Source organism: Micromesistius poutassou (assembly GCF_964030765.1).
Source record: "Micromesistius poutassou genome assembly, chromosome: 6".
NCBI classification, from domain to species: Eukaryota; Metazoa; Chordata; class Actinopteri; order Gadiformes; family Gadidae; genus Micromesistius; species Micromesistius poutassou.
This window is the reverse complement of record NC_140276.1, coordinates 1,172,691-1,187,529: the sequence shown is the minus strand read 5'-3', so window position 1 is coordinate 1,187,529 and position 14,839 is coordinate 1,172,691. Positions and strand designations below refer to the sequence as shown.

Sequence of the window (14,839 nt, the reverse complement as noted above, 5' to 3'; positions counted from 1 at the left end):
CTCTTCATTCCTTGTTTGTCTAACGAAAGTTAAATGAACGGATGATTAACTTATGTTAAATTCAAGTGTAAAAGTTATCAATGACTGGTATGAAATAACTTTTTTTCAACGTGAAATTAAATTTTTGACGCTTTGTGTTAGGGATAATATCATGTACATTATCCCGCTTACACAGACATTTATTTGAGTCAATAATTTGACACAAAATTGAATCATATTGTTATAGAGTACATAGCGGTTGGTTATTCTGAAATAATCGCCCGCTGAATGTCATAATCGACCAATCAGAATGGACATCTCGTCAAAGCCATGTAATGGTATCGGCCAAACTTTGCCCCACATTGTTGTTGTTTTTTTCTCCAGTATTACGGTAATATACCGGAAGTGTGAATTGTTCGCCATACGTTCGGGGGTAAATCGACCACAGGGTCCGTTTAACTTCAGTTTGTTACCTCTCGCCGGTGGTAGAGTAAACTATGTCAATAAACATGACGCCGAGCGGCTCCACTTTGGAAGAACAGCTCTCGTCCATAATGGACGTACTTACGAGAGCGGCCGTATCTGAGATCAGCCAACTGTTCTCGGAAGGCTCGACTACCCTTCGCTTACAGATAACTCAGAGCCTGAAAGAAAACGAAGCGCTGAGGACGAGGATGAAGGTGATGAGGAGTGAGCTGTTTTCACTGCGGCTTCAAACCAGATCGAATGCATCGCGTGCGGCAAGTCGTTTCGCCCTGGCTCGAGCCAACATCTGCAAACCACGGACTAAACCACTGGGGAATGGTGAGTTTAGTACCGACTGTGATAGGTGGAAAACAGGACCGAACAAGTGTTCAGGGGTCTTTAAGCACGCTCACTTATCTATTAATTACGTGTAGTAATAAGAAATAATAATAATGATAACAATGATCATGATTAATAATGAGCAACAACAGAACATTAGGCCAGCTCACAACCCATGCCTAAACTAAATATATGATATGCCCATTCCCTGCACTTTGAATGCTCTTGGTCTAGAATGCAATGTGTTCTTCATCCTCATCACCATCAGGTCAAAAGCCCCCGATGGAACACAAGGTGGTTGGAGATCCCCCTTATCTTAAACCATCCAAAAGTGATGCTTCCTCTGTTACAACTCCAGCAGAGGTAGGCACAACACACACACATAGAAAGCACACACCTTTTATGATTCAATTTGTTGTTAATTGGGATGGACAACTTTTCTGTGCAAATGCAAGAATATGTCTTGTGTGTGTTTCCATCTTTATGTGGAAAGAAGCAGACTCCAGACACCATTTTAATCAAGGATGAAGAGGACATTGTTGGAGGCATGCCCGCTGTAGGTAAGTAATGCATATTTATAGCCATGAGAGCAAACAAACGAAATGACCTGGATCAACTGAGAATGTACTTGATCGTTCCTGCGCTAAAAAGCCTGGTCCTCTTTCAAAAAGTTCAGAGAATCAAGAAGTTCAAGAGAATTCACAAGGAGTGTGTGTTGCATCTGTAAAGAGCAACTCTGGGCTGGATCTCATGTGTGAAAGGCCTACAGGGAAGGACACGACATCCCTTGTTATTGTCAAAATAGAATAATTGCGCCCGTCTCACATGTCAAGTTACGCTCAGCTCGCCCTTCCTCCCCAGAATCTTCGAGTCTGGGGAGGAAGGTGTGGGGGGAGACAACTCTCTCCAATACTGTGTATTTATGACTGCGGTACACATTCTTAACCCTCGGTGTCAAGTGTGTACAAGGTACATACTGTATCCCTTTGTGCAAATAATTCATTAATGCAATTACTTTCTGTTTTCCTCTCTGCAGAAGACTACGATTACTTTGGAGACCGCAGCACACCGCGCGGCGCCACCTCGGAGAGACTGCATGTGGACGCCCTTGGCTCCTCCCACACGTCCAGTCACAGCGGGGAGCTGAGGATCCTGAGCGTCCACGGAAAAGGGGAGGGCCCACTGGCGGTGGACGGCCATGACACCATCTTCACCGCGTCCGAACTGGAGGCCCTGAGCTCGCTGTCTGCGGACCACAGCGTGGCCAAGAGCCTGGACTGCGGCAAGCGGTTGGTCCACCGCGAGGAGCGGACTGGGCATCGGGGCGGCCGCAAGGGCCAGCCCTGTGTCGTGTGTGGCAGGGTGTTTCCCAACAATGCCAAGATGACTATCCACATGCGTACCCACACCGGCGAGAAGCCGTACGGGTGCGACCAATGCATGAAGCGCTTCCAACAGAAAGGCAACCTGAAGATCCACATGAGGATTCACTCCGGAGAGAGGCCGTTCGTTTGTCTGCAGTGCAACGCCAGCTACAGTGACTCCAGCAATTTGCGTCGCCACATGATGAAGCACACGGGCAGTGGGGTGCTTTGATTAAAACTTCTATTGTGTCTGTGATGAAATTACTGCTTTAGCTTTTTTTTCATCACAATTAAGGAAGCTTTTCAACTGATCAGATATTCATACAAAGAAAACGATTCCTGTTTTTATTGTTGTTAATAATGTCTGTGTCATTATCGTTACGTTTGTTATCACAAATTGCCTGCAAAATGAACTTATAATACTGCAAAGTGACCCCAGAATATATATGATAGTTTTCTGATTACCCCCATGGGCCCCCCTGCCTGGTTCTCCTTCCCCCCTCAATAAAAAAAAAGCTTGGACTCGTCCCTGCCCCTACAGGCAATCCGATCAGAATGCGAGCTCGACCATCTCGGATTGTAGTCTAGCTCAGGGGTTCCCAACCTTTTTTGTTCCAAGGACCTGCATATTCTTAATAAAATATGAAGCCTCGTTGTTGCCCATGCCGCTACAGCTGTCAGTAACTTGCCGCTTAGTGTCCAACTCACTTTTTTTTTTCTTCTGAAAAAAATCCTCTTATATCTAAATGTTGTAGGAAATAACGTGCCTTATAGCCAAATTTGTATTAGCCTTTTTTCTGGAAATATTTCAAGGCCCGGTACCAACGGGGCCACGGACCGGCCCCGGCCTACGGGTCCAGAGGGTGTTGGGAATCGCTAGCTCATGGAATCACACTGTGAAGGTCTGATCTGGCCATTTCCAGACCTGACCGTTCATGAGCCCTGGCTTGATCAGCCTGATCAACTTGTCACACACGGTATTACACGCGCACAATGTTGTTTTCCAGTAGTTACGGTAATAAACCGGAAGGGGCCATAGCATAGGGCGCATTCCGTTCGGGGGTAAATCGACATCACAAGGTCCGTTTAATTTCCGTTTCTGTTCCTTCTCGCCAGTGGTCGAGTAAAACATGTCAATAAACATGTCGCCGTGCGACTCCACTCTGGAAGAACAGCTCTCGTCCATAATGGACGTACTTGCGAAAGCGGCCGTATCTGAGATCAGCCAACTGTTCTCGGAAGGCTCGACTATCCTTCGCTTACAGATAACTCAGAGCCTGAAAGAAAACGAAGAGCTGAGGACGAGGATGAAGGTGATGAGGAGTGAGCTGTTTTCACTGCGGCTTCAAACCAGATCAAATGCATCGCGCGCGGCAAGTCGTTTCGCCCTGGCTCGAGCCAACATCTGCAAACCACGGACTAAACCACTGGGGAATGGTGAGTGGATCTCCGACTGGGATAGGTGGGAAACAGGACGGAACAAGTGTTCAGGGGGTGCTATTAATGACTACATTTGTAGTAATAGGAAATAGTTATTATAATTATCAGGATTCATAATTAACAATTAATAATGATTTATAATGGAGAAGCAGGCGACCTCACAACACATGCCTCATATAATTTGAAGATACGCCACTTTCCTTGACTTTGAATGGTCTTGGTCAAGAATGTAATGTATTCTTCATCATTATAAGGCCAAAAGCCCCCGATGGACCACAAGGCGGTTGAAAATTCCACTTATCTTAAACCATCCACAAGTGAGGCTTCCTCTGTTACAACTCCAGCAGAGGTAGGCACAGCACACCTATATAATCACACACCTTTATGATTCAATGTGTCTTGAATGGGGGTTGACAACTTTCTGTGCAAATGCAAGATTATGTATTGTGTGTGTTTCCCTTTTTTTGTGTGGAAATCAGGTGACCCCAGACATCATTTTAATCAAGGATGAAGAGGATATCAGTGGATGCAGGCCAGCAGGTGAGTCATAAACATTGCAGCATTGATTCCAGGCTGCCTACAAGATTCTACCTGCCCTAAAAATGTCTTCTTTGGAAAATGCCTCGACTACAGCCCTGATAAAACTCAAGATGGAGACAGCCAAGAGCCCAGAAGGGTTTCAAGACGGATGCCACATGAGCTGGTGTATCGTTCTCAAACAATAAATCAATTGAAAAAGTATAAATGTTTGCTGATCTGCTTACAGGGAATGCAATGTTGTCGCTTGTTATTTTCAACATCTAATAGTTGTCTCACATGTGATGTTGTGCTCGGCTCATTTTGCGCTGGTGTTCGTTCAGTGTCCTCAACCTGGTCGGCCGCTTGAGCTTTGAGTCTAGGGAGGAGCGGGCTGGAGGAGACCTCCCTCTCCAAAACTGAGATGGATGTCTCCCTAGCAGTACACATTTTAAACCCTCTGTGTCAATGTTACATAATGTTCTTTTAAATAGTTTCATCCACGTCTACAAAGTGCACACTTCTGTGAATATAATAACTTTCTGTCTATCTTTTTTTCTCCCTCTGCAGATGACATCGGAGACCGCAGCACGCAGCGCGGCGCCACCTCCGAGAGACTGCATGCGGACGCCCCTGGCTCCTCCCACATGTCCAGTCACGACGGGGAGCTGCAGATCCTGAGCTTCCAAGGACAGGGGGAGGGCCTACTGGCGGTGGACGGCCATGACACCCTCTACACTGCGTCCGAGCTGGAGGCCCTGAGCTCGCTGTCTGCGGACCACAGCGTGGCCAAGAGCCTGGACTTTGGCGAGCGGTTGGTCCACCGCGAGGAGCGGACTGGGCAGGTTGGAAATCCCCCTTCTCATTCACCGTCCAAAAGGGAGGCTTCCTCTGTTACAACTCCAGCAGAGGTAGGCACAACACGGACATAGAAAGCACACACCTTTACGATTCAATTTGTTGTTGGTGGGGATGGACAACTTTTCCGTGCAGATGCAAGAATATGTCTTGTGTGTGTTTCCCTCTTAATGTGGAAAGCAGCGGACCCCAGACACCATTTTAATCAAGGATGAAGAGGATATCGTTGTAGGCATGCCCTCTGTAGGTAGGTAAGACACACTGCAGTCATGTAAGCAAGCAAACAAACTGGATCAACTGAGATTGGATTCTACCTGCGTTAAAAAGCCTGGTCTTCCTTCAAAAACGCATCATGACCAGAGCCCTGCACGGGTAAAACGTGGGAGTTGCATTTCCAAGATGTAAACAGCTAAGAGCCCAGAAGGGTTTTCAAGACGGATGCCACATGAGCTGGTTTATAATTTTTCTAATAATAAATGAATTGCAAACGTTTAAATGTTAGCTGATCAACTTACAGGTAGCCCTTTCACACATGCACTGTAAGCCTGACGTGCTCCGGATTACAACCGGAGGGGCTGCATGTGGGAACACAAATGTCAGAATCTCCCCCTCCGGAGTTTACCCGCCCAGGCCCCTAAGTGCGAAGGAGAGACGGAGAATCGATAACGAGAGAGTGGGCGTCGGCTGTCGGCGTGTTGGAGTACATAACTGTATCCCTTTTGTGCAAATAATGTATTAATACAATTTTTGTCTCTCTTTTTCCCTCTCTGCAGAAGACCGCGATGCCTTTGGGGACCGCAGCACACAGCGAGGCGGCACCTCGGAAGGTCTGCAAGTCTGCATGTCCGGTCGCAACGGGGACCTGCGCATCCTGAGCGTCCACGGAAAAGGGGAGGGCCCGCTGGCGGTGGACGGCCACGACACCCTCTTCACCGCGTCCGAACTGGAGGCCCTGAGCTCGCTGTCCGCGGACCACGGCGTGGCCAAGAGCCCGGACTGCGGCGGGCAGATCTTCTGCCGCAAGGAGCTGACGGGGTATCGGGGCGGCCACAAGGGCCGGCCCTGTGCTTTGTGTGGAAAGGTTTTCCCCAACAATGCAAAGATGGCCATCCACATGCGCACCCACACCGGCGAGAAGCCCTACAGGTGTGACCATTGCATGAAGCGCTTCAGACAGAGCTGCAACCTGAAGATCCACATGAGGATCCACTCCGGGGAGAAGCCCTGCGTGTGTCCGCAGTGCAACGCACGCTTCAGCGACCCCAGCAATTTGCGTCGCCACATGGTCAAGCACATTGGCAACGAGGTGCTTTGACACACGGGGCAAAGGGACGCTTTGATTGACCCCTCTATCCTGTATGGGTTGAAATGACTGCTTTGGGGGTTTTTTTAAAGACGCTTTCCAACTTTTTGATATTTAAAAAGATATATATATTTTTATTGTTGTTAATAATTGATGTACAATTGATGTTAAATGTGTTCCTCCTGAAACTGAATTTTGTCGTCACGATTTTCTATTGTCTAGCTTTCAGAATCTAAACGTTCTCATGGTGAAAAAAAATTGTTAGCTGTTTATATATATTTTTTATATATATATTTTTGTACTTTTCTGAGTAGCCCCTGCAGTACTCTAAAGTACCCCTAGGGGTAGGCTTACCCCCATTTGCTTTCGATGTTGTTTTACAGTAGTTACGGTAATACACCGGAAGAGCCCGTCGGGGGCCTTTCGTTCTGGTATCAATCGACATCACAGGGTCCGTTCCTTGTCTGTCTGTCTGTGTAACTTCTCGTTGGTGGTCGAGTAAAACATGTTAATAAACATGATACCGAGCGGCCCAACTCTGGAAGAACAGCTTTTGTCCATAATGGACGTACTTGCGAAAGCGGCCGTATCTGAAATCAGCCAACTGTTCTCGGAAGGCTCGACTACCCTTCGCTTACAGATAACTCAGAGCCTGAAAGAAAACGAAGCGCTGAGGACGAGGATGAAGGTGATGAGGAGTGAGCTGTTTTCACTGCGGCTTCAAACCAGATCGAATCCATCGCGCGCATCGAGTCGTTTGGCCCTGGCTCGAGCCAACATCTGCAAACCGCGGACTAAACATCTGGGAGATGGTGAGTTGAGTCCAGGTGTTCGGCCAATTTATGCTCCCTATCAAGTTGTGCTACCTAGTGGTTCAAACACATGAGGTGGCGCTTTTTCATAGGGCAGCACGATTCGATAGACTCTTGACCAGGGAGCATAGTGTACATTGGCAAAACACGGGCTGTAATAGGACGGACTTACTGTTGATTGTTACATTTGTAGTAATAGGAAATAGTTATATAATAGCTACCTCACAACACATGCCTAATATTGACGACATGCCTATTTCCTGCACTTTAATGGTCTTGGATGTAATGTATTCTTCATTATTGTCAGGCCTAATGCCTCTGATGGACACATAGATTCTAGGCTGACTGCTTGATTCTACCGGCGCTAAAAATTAGGCCCGAAGCAGATCACCAACTACAAACCATCCCCCCCCCCACATCAACGACCTGCGCCTTGCAAATGAGCTAAAAGAGTTCTACTGTCACTTTGAAAGACAAAGGGACAGACCTGACCCCGTCCCCCACGACGCCTTCTACCAGCTCCCTCCCACTGACTTCCCCCCCCACCAGCTCAACAGGACCTCCATACCTCCACACCTCTGTGGCCCCCACCTCCCCCACCACAGTGACGACTCTGCAGGAGAGTCACGTCCACAGGCTCGTTAAGAGTCAGAACCCCCCCGCAAAGCAGCCGGTCCAGACTCTGTCTCTCCATCCACCCTGAAGCACTGCGCATCTTCAACTCCTCGCCGGAGTCCTGTCACGTGCCAGCCTGCTTCAAAGCCTCCACCATCATCATCCCCGTTCCCCCCAACAAAAACCAAGGACCACAGGACTCAAATGACCCAATGACCACAGACCCGTCGCCCTGACCTCTGTGGTCATGAGGTCATTTGAGCGCCTTGAGCGACCGACCCACTCCTGGACCCCCTGCAGTTCGCCTTCAGAGCCAACGGGTCTGTGGACGACGCAGTCAACACGGCTCTGCACACCACACACCCGCCAGCATCTGGACTCCCCAGGATCGTACGCCAGGATCCTGTTTGTGGATTTCAGCTCTGCTTTCAACGCCGTCATTCCGGCTCTGCTACAGCTCCCAGCTCTCCCAGCTCAACGTGCCCGACTCCACCTGCAGGTGGATCACAGGCTTCCTGTCCGACAGAAAGCAGCGTGTGAGGCTATGGGAGCCACGTCTCAGATCCCCAGACCGTCAGCACCGGATCCCCCCCCCCCCCCCCCCCCCCCAAGGCTGTGTTCTTTCTCCCCTACTCTTCTCCCTGTACTCCAACAGCTGCACCTCCAGTCATCAGTCCGTCAAGCTCCCTACCGCTTCCCGGGCACCATCATCACCCAAGACCTCAAATGGGATCTGAACATCAGATCCCTGGTCAAAAAAAGCCCACCAGAGGATGTACTTCCTGCGGCAGCTGAACAAATTCCACCTGCCAAACAAAGACGATGATGGTGCACTTCTACACAGCCGTCATCGAGTCAATCCTCACCTCCTCCATCACCCTCTGGTACGCTGCCGCCACCGTCAAGGACAGGAGCGGTCTGCAGCGTGTCACTCGCACCGCCGAGAAGGTCATCAGGCTGCGACCTCCCATCCCTCCAGAACCTGTAGGACTCCAGGTCCCTGAGGCGTGCCGGGAGGACTGTGGCTGACCCATCTCATCCCGGACACAAACTTTTTGAGCCACGCTCCATCAGAACTAAAACCTCCCGCCACAAGAACAGCTTCTTCCCATCCGCAGTTGGACTGTTAAACAGATCTCGGGCTCACTGACACTGACTCTCATTCACCCCCCCTCCCTCCAACACACTTAAGTCCCTACAACTGCACTCATTTTTGTCTGATATTGTACTTCATCATTACTACCTCATTCTGTTATTACCTCATTCTGTCTTCTCTTTTTGCACTATGTTTGTTTGTTTTTGCACCAAAAAGAATTCCTTGCATGTGTAAACATACTTGGCAATAAATAAGATTCTGATTCTGAATTCAAACCGACAACTTACTGGTACTGTACAGTGTACAAAATACATACTGTATCCCTTGGTGTAAATAATGAATTAATACCATGACTTTCTGTCTTTTTTTTTTTAATCTCCCTCTGCAGAAGACTGGGATGACATTAGAGACCGCAGCCCGCAGCGCGGCGCCACCTCAGAGAGACTGCATATGGACGCCCTTGGCTCCTCCCACACGTCCAGTCACAGCGAGGAGCTGAGGATCCTGAGCGTCCACGGAAAAGGGGAGGGCCCGCTGGCGGTGGACGGCCACGACGCCGTCTTCACCGCGTCCGAACTGGAGGCCCTGAGCTCGCTGTCCCCGGACCACAGCGTGGCCAAGAGCCTGGACTGCGGAGAGCGGCTCGTCCACCACAAGGAGCGGACTGTGCAGGTTGGAAATCATCTTCTCAGTCACCGTCCAAAAGAAAGGCTTGCTCTGTTACAAATCCAGCACACACCTATAGAAAGCACACACCTTCATGATTCAATGTGTCGTGCGGATTGTCAATTATTCAGTGCAAATGAAAGAAAATGTCTTGTGTGTGTTTCCTTCTTGATGTCAATAGCAGCAGACCGCAGTCACCATTTTAATCAAGGACGAAGAGGACATTGGTGGAGGCATGCCCGCTGTAGGTTAGTAATACACATTTCATCTATGCAAGCAAACAAGCAAACGACCTGGATCAACTGAGAATGTACTTGATTCTATCTGCGCTAAAAAGCCCGTTCCTCTTTTGAAAGCGCATCATGACCAGAGCCCTGCTAAAACACTACTTATACAGTTTATAGGACAATGATTTATTTCTTCTTCATGGCAGACAGGTGCCAGGGAAGCAAAGATCAGCTTTGATTCCCAATATAACTACAGTATTGGTGAAACATGTGATGGGAAACAACATATCACCTAGGTTGTGTCTTTATGACCTCCCCACATCCTTAAAAGGGGGAGACGTAGTGGTACCTTCTCAGCTGGAGCCTTTGACCCTTGACCCCCCCCCCCCCCCAAGGGGGGACAAGGAAAATGCATAACCAACAAATGGAAGTTCGAAAGAAAGAAATGTCAAAATATTATTTTTCCAATACACAAGTCTGTGCAAAGTATCTACTGAATCCCTTTGTTTAAATAATGAATTAATACCATTTCTTTCTCTCTCTTTGTTTCACTCTCTGCAGAAGACTGTGATGCCATTAGAGACCGCAGCACGCAGCGCGGCGCCACCTCAGAGGAGGTGCGTGTGGACGCCCCTGGCTCCTCCCACACATCCAGTCACGACGGCGAGCTGCGGATCCTGAGCGTCCACGGACAAGGGGAGGGCGCACTGGCGGTGGACGGCCATGACACACTCTTCACAGCGTCCGAACTGGAGCCCCTGAGCTCGCTGTCTGCGGACCACGGCGTGGCCAAGAGCCCGGACTGCGGCGAGCCGTTGGTCCACCACGAGGAGCTGACCGGGCATCAGGGCGGTCGCAAGGGCTGGCCCTGTATCGCGTGTGGCAGGGTGTTTCCCAACAATGCCAAGCTGATCGTCCACTTGCGCACCCACACCGGCGAGAAGCCGTACGGGTGCGAACATTGCCCGATGCGCTTCCAACAGAAAGGCAACCTGAAGCTCCACATGAGGACCCACACCGGCGAGAAGCCCTACAGGTGTGACCAGTGCTTGAAGTGCTTCCAGCAGAGCTACAACCTGAAGCTCCACATGAGGATCCACTCCGGGGAGAAGCCCTTCAGGTGTAACCAGTGCGTTAGGAGCTTCAGTCAGAGCTCCAACCTGAAGATCCACATGAGGATCCACTCCGGGGAGAAGCCCTGCGTGTGTCCGCAGTGCGGCGCCCGCTTCAGCGACCCCAGCAATTTGGGTCGGCACATCGCCAAGCACACGGGCGACCGGGTGCGTTGACATGGGGCAGCGGGACGGTTTGATTGACACCTCTATTAGGCCTGGGCAATAAAACGCTAAATGATCGTATCGTGATAGACTTTTGATCAGTATCAATATAAAACTTTCAGCCATGTCGCCCAGACCTAACCTCTATCCTGTATTCGTTGTAATGACAACGAATCCAATTTTTCATCTGTTTTTATTGTTATTAATTGATGTCTGTGATGAAGAATAACTTATCTTCCTGAACAGCAAAATATTTTATTTAATTTTGGGGCGTTAAAAATTTTATAAAAAAAAAATATATATATATTTGAATTTTCATTTAATTAAAAAAATTGAATCAAAATAAATAATGTGTGTGCGTTCTATTTGGCAGTGTCAGCATGAACATTGAAAGGGTGCAAATATTCACAATTTAGTAAGAAACATGGGCCTGTGCTTAATTTGACTATTGGCTCATTTTTTTCCCCACAAAAGAAGCACAACGCCAGGGGACGGTGAAAGCATGTACAGGTGGATCCCATTTAAATATATTTTTCCTGAAATAGACAACTTTTTGGTCTTTCCGGATGCGGTCTTTCTCCTGGTTTTCAACCACTTGTCCATTTTTCTCGATTTTCTATTGTCCAGCTTTCAGAATTGAAACATGTTCAGGGTGAAGAAAATATGATGGTTTGCTGTTTTTCATTTTTTTTTCTAAGAAATGTTCTGAGTACCCCCTGCAGTACTCCAAACTCCCCCTAGGGGCAGGCGTAGCCCCATTTGCTCATCGATGTTGTTTTCCAGTAGTTACGGTAATATACCGGAAGAGGCTATTGGTGGCATTCCGTTCTGGGGTGAATCGACATCACAGGGTCCGTTTAATTTCAGTTTGTTGCCGGTAGTCGAGTAAAACATGTTAATAAACATGTCGCCGAGCGGTCCCACTTTGGAAGAACAGCTTTCTATCATAATGGACGTACTTGCAAAGGCGGCCGTATCTGAGATCAGCCAACTGTTCTCGGAAGGCTCGACTACCCTTCGCTTACAGATAACTCAGAGCCTGAAAGAAAACGAAGCGCTGAGGACGAGGATGAAGGTGATGAGGAGTGAGCTGTTTTCACTGCGGCTTCAAACCAGATCAAATGCATCGCGTGCGGCAAGTCGTTTCGCCCTGGCTCGAGCCAACATCTGCAAACCACGGACTAAACATCTGGGGAATGGTGAGTGGATCTCCGACTGGGATAGGTGGGAAACAGGACGGAACAAGTGTTCAGGGGGTTAGGAAAAAGTTATAATAATCATGATTCAAAATGAATAATTAATCATGTATAACGGAGAAGCATGCTACCTCACAACACATGCCTCATAACATGAGGATAATCCCATTTCCTGCACTTTGAATGTTCTTGGATGTAATGTATTCTTCATCATCATCAGACCTGAAGCCTCTGATGGACACGAGGCGGTTCGAAATCCCCCTCAGCTGACACCACCCATAGATTCTAGTCTGACTGCTAGATTCTTCCAGCGCTAAAAAATCCTGGTCGTCTTTTCAAAAGCTTCATGACCAGAAGAGCCCTGCTAAAACACGAGTAAAACTTTGGGAGTTGCATTTCAAACAGGGAATCAGTTAAGAGCCCAGAAGGGTTTCAAGACAGATGCCACACGAGCTGGTTTATCATTCTTAAACATAAATTCAAAATGTATAAACGCTGGCTGATCAGCTTACAGGGAAGGACAGGTTGTCGCTTGTCATTGCCAAAATAGAATAATTGCGCTGCGTCTTCGCGTGTGATGTTGTGCTCGGATCGTTTTGCGCTGGTGTTCGTTCAGTGTCCTCAACCTGGTCACCTGCTTGAGCTTTGAGTCTAGGGAGGAGGTGGCTGGAGGAGGCATCCCTCTCAAATTGTGACGCTGTCAGACCGCAGCACGCAGAGCGGCGCCACCTCAGAGAGACTGCATGTGGACGCCCCTGGCTCCTCCCACACGTCCAGTCACAGCGGGGAGCTGAGGATCCTGAGCGTCCACGGAAAAGGGGAGGGCCCACTGGGGGACGGCCATGACACCCTCTTCACGGCGTCCGAACTGGAGGCCCTGAGCTCGCTGTCTGCGGACCACAGCGTGGCCAAGAGCCTGGACTGCGGCAAGCGGTTGGTCCACCGCGAGGAGCGGACTGTGCAGGTTGGAAATCATCTTCTCATTCACCGTCCAAAAGAGAGGCTTCCTCTGTTACAACTCAAGCACACACCCATAGAAAGCACACACCTTCATGATTCAATATGTTGTCAGTGGGGATTGACAACTATTCTGTGCAAATGAAAGAAAATGTCTTGTGTGTGTTTCCTTCTTTATGTGGAAAGCAGCAGACCGCAGTCACCATTTTAATAAAGGATGAAGAGGACATTGGTGGAGGCATGCCCGCTGTAGGTTAGTAATACACATTGAATCTATGCAAGCAAGCAAGCAAACGACCTGGATCAACTGAGAATGTACTCGATTCTAACTGGTCCTCTTTTGAAAGCGCGTCATGACCAGAGCCCTGCTAAAACACGAGGACTACCTGTACAGTTTATCAGCTGTTGGTAAAACAGGAAATCCAAATCCAAGGAAAAGGAATAATCAACCAATGAAAGTTAGAAGTCAAAAGATAATCTTTCCGAAACACACAAGTTTGTACAAAGTACATACTGTGTCCCTTTGTGCAAATAATGAATTAATACCATTTCTTTCTCTCTGTCTTGGTTTCCCTCTCTGCAGAAGACTGTGATGCCATTAGAGACCGCAGCACGCAGCACGGCGCCACCTCGGAGAGACTGCATGCGGACGCCCCAGGCTCCTCCCACACGTCCAGTCACAACGGCGAGCTGCGGATCCTGAGCGTCCACGGCAGAGGGGAGGGCCCACTGGCGGTGGACGGCCATGACATCCGCTTCACTGCGTCCGGACTGGAGGCCCTGAGCTCGCTGTCCGCGGACCACAGCGTGGCCAAGAGCCCGGACTGCGGCCGCAAGGGCCAGTCCTGTGTCGTGTGTGGCAGGGTGTTTTCAAACAATACCAAGATGGCCATCCACATGCGTACCCACACCGGCGAGAAGCCCTACAAATGTGACCAATGCCTGAAGCGCTTCAGACAGAACTGCAACCTGAAGATCCACATGAGGATCCACTCCGGGGAGAAGCCCTTCAGGTGTGACCAATGCATGAAGTGCTTCAGTCAGAACTCCAACCTGAAGATCCACCTGAGGACTCACTCCGGGGAGAAGCCCTGCGTGTGTCCGCATTGCAACGCCAGCTTCAGCGACCCCAGCAATTTGCGTTGGCACATGTTCAAGCACACGGGCAACGGGGTGCTTTGACACACGGGGCAGCGGGATTATTTTAGAGCGTGATCATGGGAAGATACAGGCAGCAAAGTTAAAGCGAAGAGACGATTGGTGTACATGATTCTTATAGGGAAACTTTTACATTTTTGTAAAGTGTTAGAATAATGTGTGTCTAGTGAAAATAAACAAATTATGGCAATCTCTTTCAGAAATGTTTTTTTTTTTATTAAAAAGTTAGTTTTTAAAATGTGCAAAATAACTCCTCAGGCGACAGACGCGACGTACAAGAAACAGCGAGCAGGCTTGATGCGCACATATAGGCCTGGCATATGTACTACAGCGTCTCTACAGCTAGATGAGTCTTTGGGGAGAGAGGGAGTGAAGAGAGTGAGTTTTGACAAGTCGCTCAAAGCAATTCATGAAGTTAAAGGTCAATGCAACAGGACAGGTTACGGCAGATTAAATACATAGTAATATAAAAGTTAAAGTATGACCTTTTGTATACGTAATGAATCGTCAGAATTACAATTAAAAAAAAGCCCCTGAGCATTCGCCGGGGCCTGGTTACACTTGTGATTTC

The 14,839-nt window shown here is 48.6% G+C and overlaps 3 protein-coding genes across 5 annotated transcripts; all 3 read left to right on the top strand.

The window, feature by feature from the left end:
- Nucleotides 1-438: 438 nt before the first annotated feature.
- LOC311345440 (uncharacterized protein) lies at nt 439-2,576 on the top strand. Of its 2 annotated transcripts, none has more exons than XM_084469840.1 (4): nt 439-783; nt 1,052-1,146; nt 1,280-1,343; nt 1,820-2,576. In XM_084469840.1, the coding sequence occupies exons 1-4, from the start codon at nt 477-479 to the stop codon at nt 2,377-2,379; spliced, it is 1,026 nt and encodes a 341-aa protein (XP_084325966.1). In that variant the 5' UTR covers nt 439-476; the 3' UTR covers nt 2,380-2,576. The 2 variants fall into 2 exon arrangements, with proteins under 2 accessions (XP_084325966.1, XP_084325965.1); XM_084469839.1 differs by having other exon boundaries at nt 1,277-1,343.
- A 638-nt stretch (nt 2,577-3,214) lies between these two features.
- On the top strand, nt 3,215-6,324 carry LOC311345437 (uncharacterized protein). 2 transcript variants are annotated; one of them, XM_084469836.1, is made up of 6 exons: nt 3,215-3,584; nt 3,842-3,936; nt 4,067-4,127; nt 4,674-5,014; nt 5,145-5,208; nt 5,735-6,324. In XM_084469836.1, the coding sequence occupies exons 1-6, from the start codon at nt 3,278-3,280 to the stop codon at nt 6,274-6,276; spliced, it is 1,410 nt and encodes a 469-aa protein (XP_084325962.1). In that variant the 5' UTR covers nt 3,215-3,277; the 3' UTR covers nt 6,277-6,324. The 2 variants fall into 2 exon arrangements, with proteins under 2 accessions (XP_084325962.1, XP_084325961.1); XM_084469835.1 differs by having other exon boundaries at nt 5,142-5,208.
- Nucleotides 6,325-6,702: 378 nt separating this feature from the next.
- On the top strand, nt 6,703-14,400 carry LOC311344712 (uncharacterized protein). Its single transcript, XM_084469067.1, has 8 exons — nt 6,703-7,076; nt 9,176-9,459; nt 9,635-9,701; nt 10,242-10,964; nt 11,741-11,748; nt 12,809-13,117; nt 13,300-13,363; nt 13,694-14,400. Exons 1-8 carry the CDS (start codon nt 6,770-6,772, stop codon nt 14,290-14,292), a joined length of 2,361 nt encoding a protein of 786 aa, XP_084325193.1. The 5' UTR covers nt 6,703-6,769; the 3' UTR covers nt 14,293-14,400.
- The last annotated feature ends 439 nt before the right edge of the window (nt 14,401-14,839 follow it).

What these genes read in the sequence shown, in the direction of transcription:
- LOC311345437 (XM_084469835.1), top strand. Translation starts at nt 3,278, where the DNA reads ATGTCAATAAACATGTCGCCGTGCGACTCCACTCTGGAAGAACAGCTC. An exon ending in CAGTGGATGCAGGCCAGCAG is followed by an intron (nt 4,128 to 4,673) that starts GTGAGTCATAAA and finishes CTCCCTCTGCAG; the next exon opens with ATGACATCGGAGACCGCAGC. An exon ending in CTGTTACAACTCCAGCAGAG is followed by an intron (nt 5,015 to 5,141) that starts GTAGGCACAACA and finishes TAATGTGGAAAG; the next exon opens with CAGCGGACCCCAGACACCAT.
- LOC311344712 (XM_084469067.1), top strand. Translation starts at nt 6,770, where the DNA reads ATGTTAATAAACATGATACCGAGCGGCCCAACTCTGGAAGAACAGCTT. An exon ending in ACAAGGAGCGGACTGTGCAG is followed by an intron (nt 9,460 to 9,634) that starts GTTGGAAATCAT and finishes TGATGTCAATAG; the next exon opens with CAGCAGACCGCAGTCACCAT. An exon ending in GCGAGGAGCGGACTGTGCAG is followed by an intron (nt 13,118 to 13,299) that starts GTTGGAAATCAT and finishes TGTGGAAAGCAG; the next exon opens with CAGACCGCAGTCACCATTTT.
- LOC311345440 (XM_084469839.1), top strand. Translation starts at nt 477, where the DNA reads ATGTCAATAAACATGACGCCGAGCGGCTCCACTTTGGAAGAACAGCTC. An exon ending in CTGTTACAACTCCAGCAGAG is followed by an intron (nt 1,147 to 1,276) that starts GTAGGCACAACA and finishes TTATGTGGAAAG; the next exon opens with AAGCAGACTCCAGACACCAT. An exon ending in TGGAGGCATGCCCGCTGTAG is followed by an intron (nt 1,344 to 1,819) that starts GTAAGTAATGCA and finishes TCCTCTCTGCAG; the next exon opens with AAGACTACGATTACTTTGGA.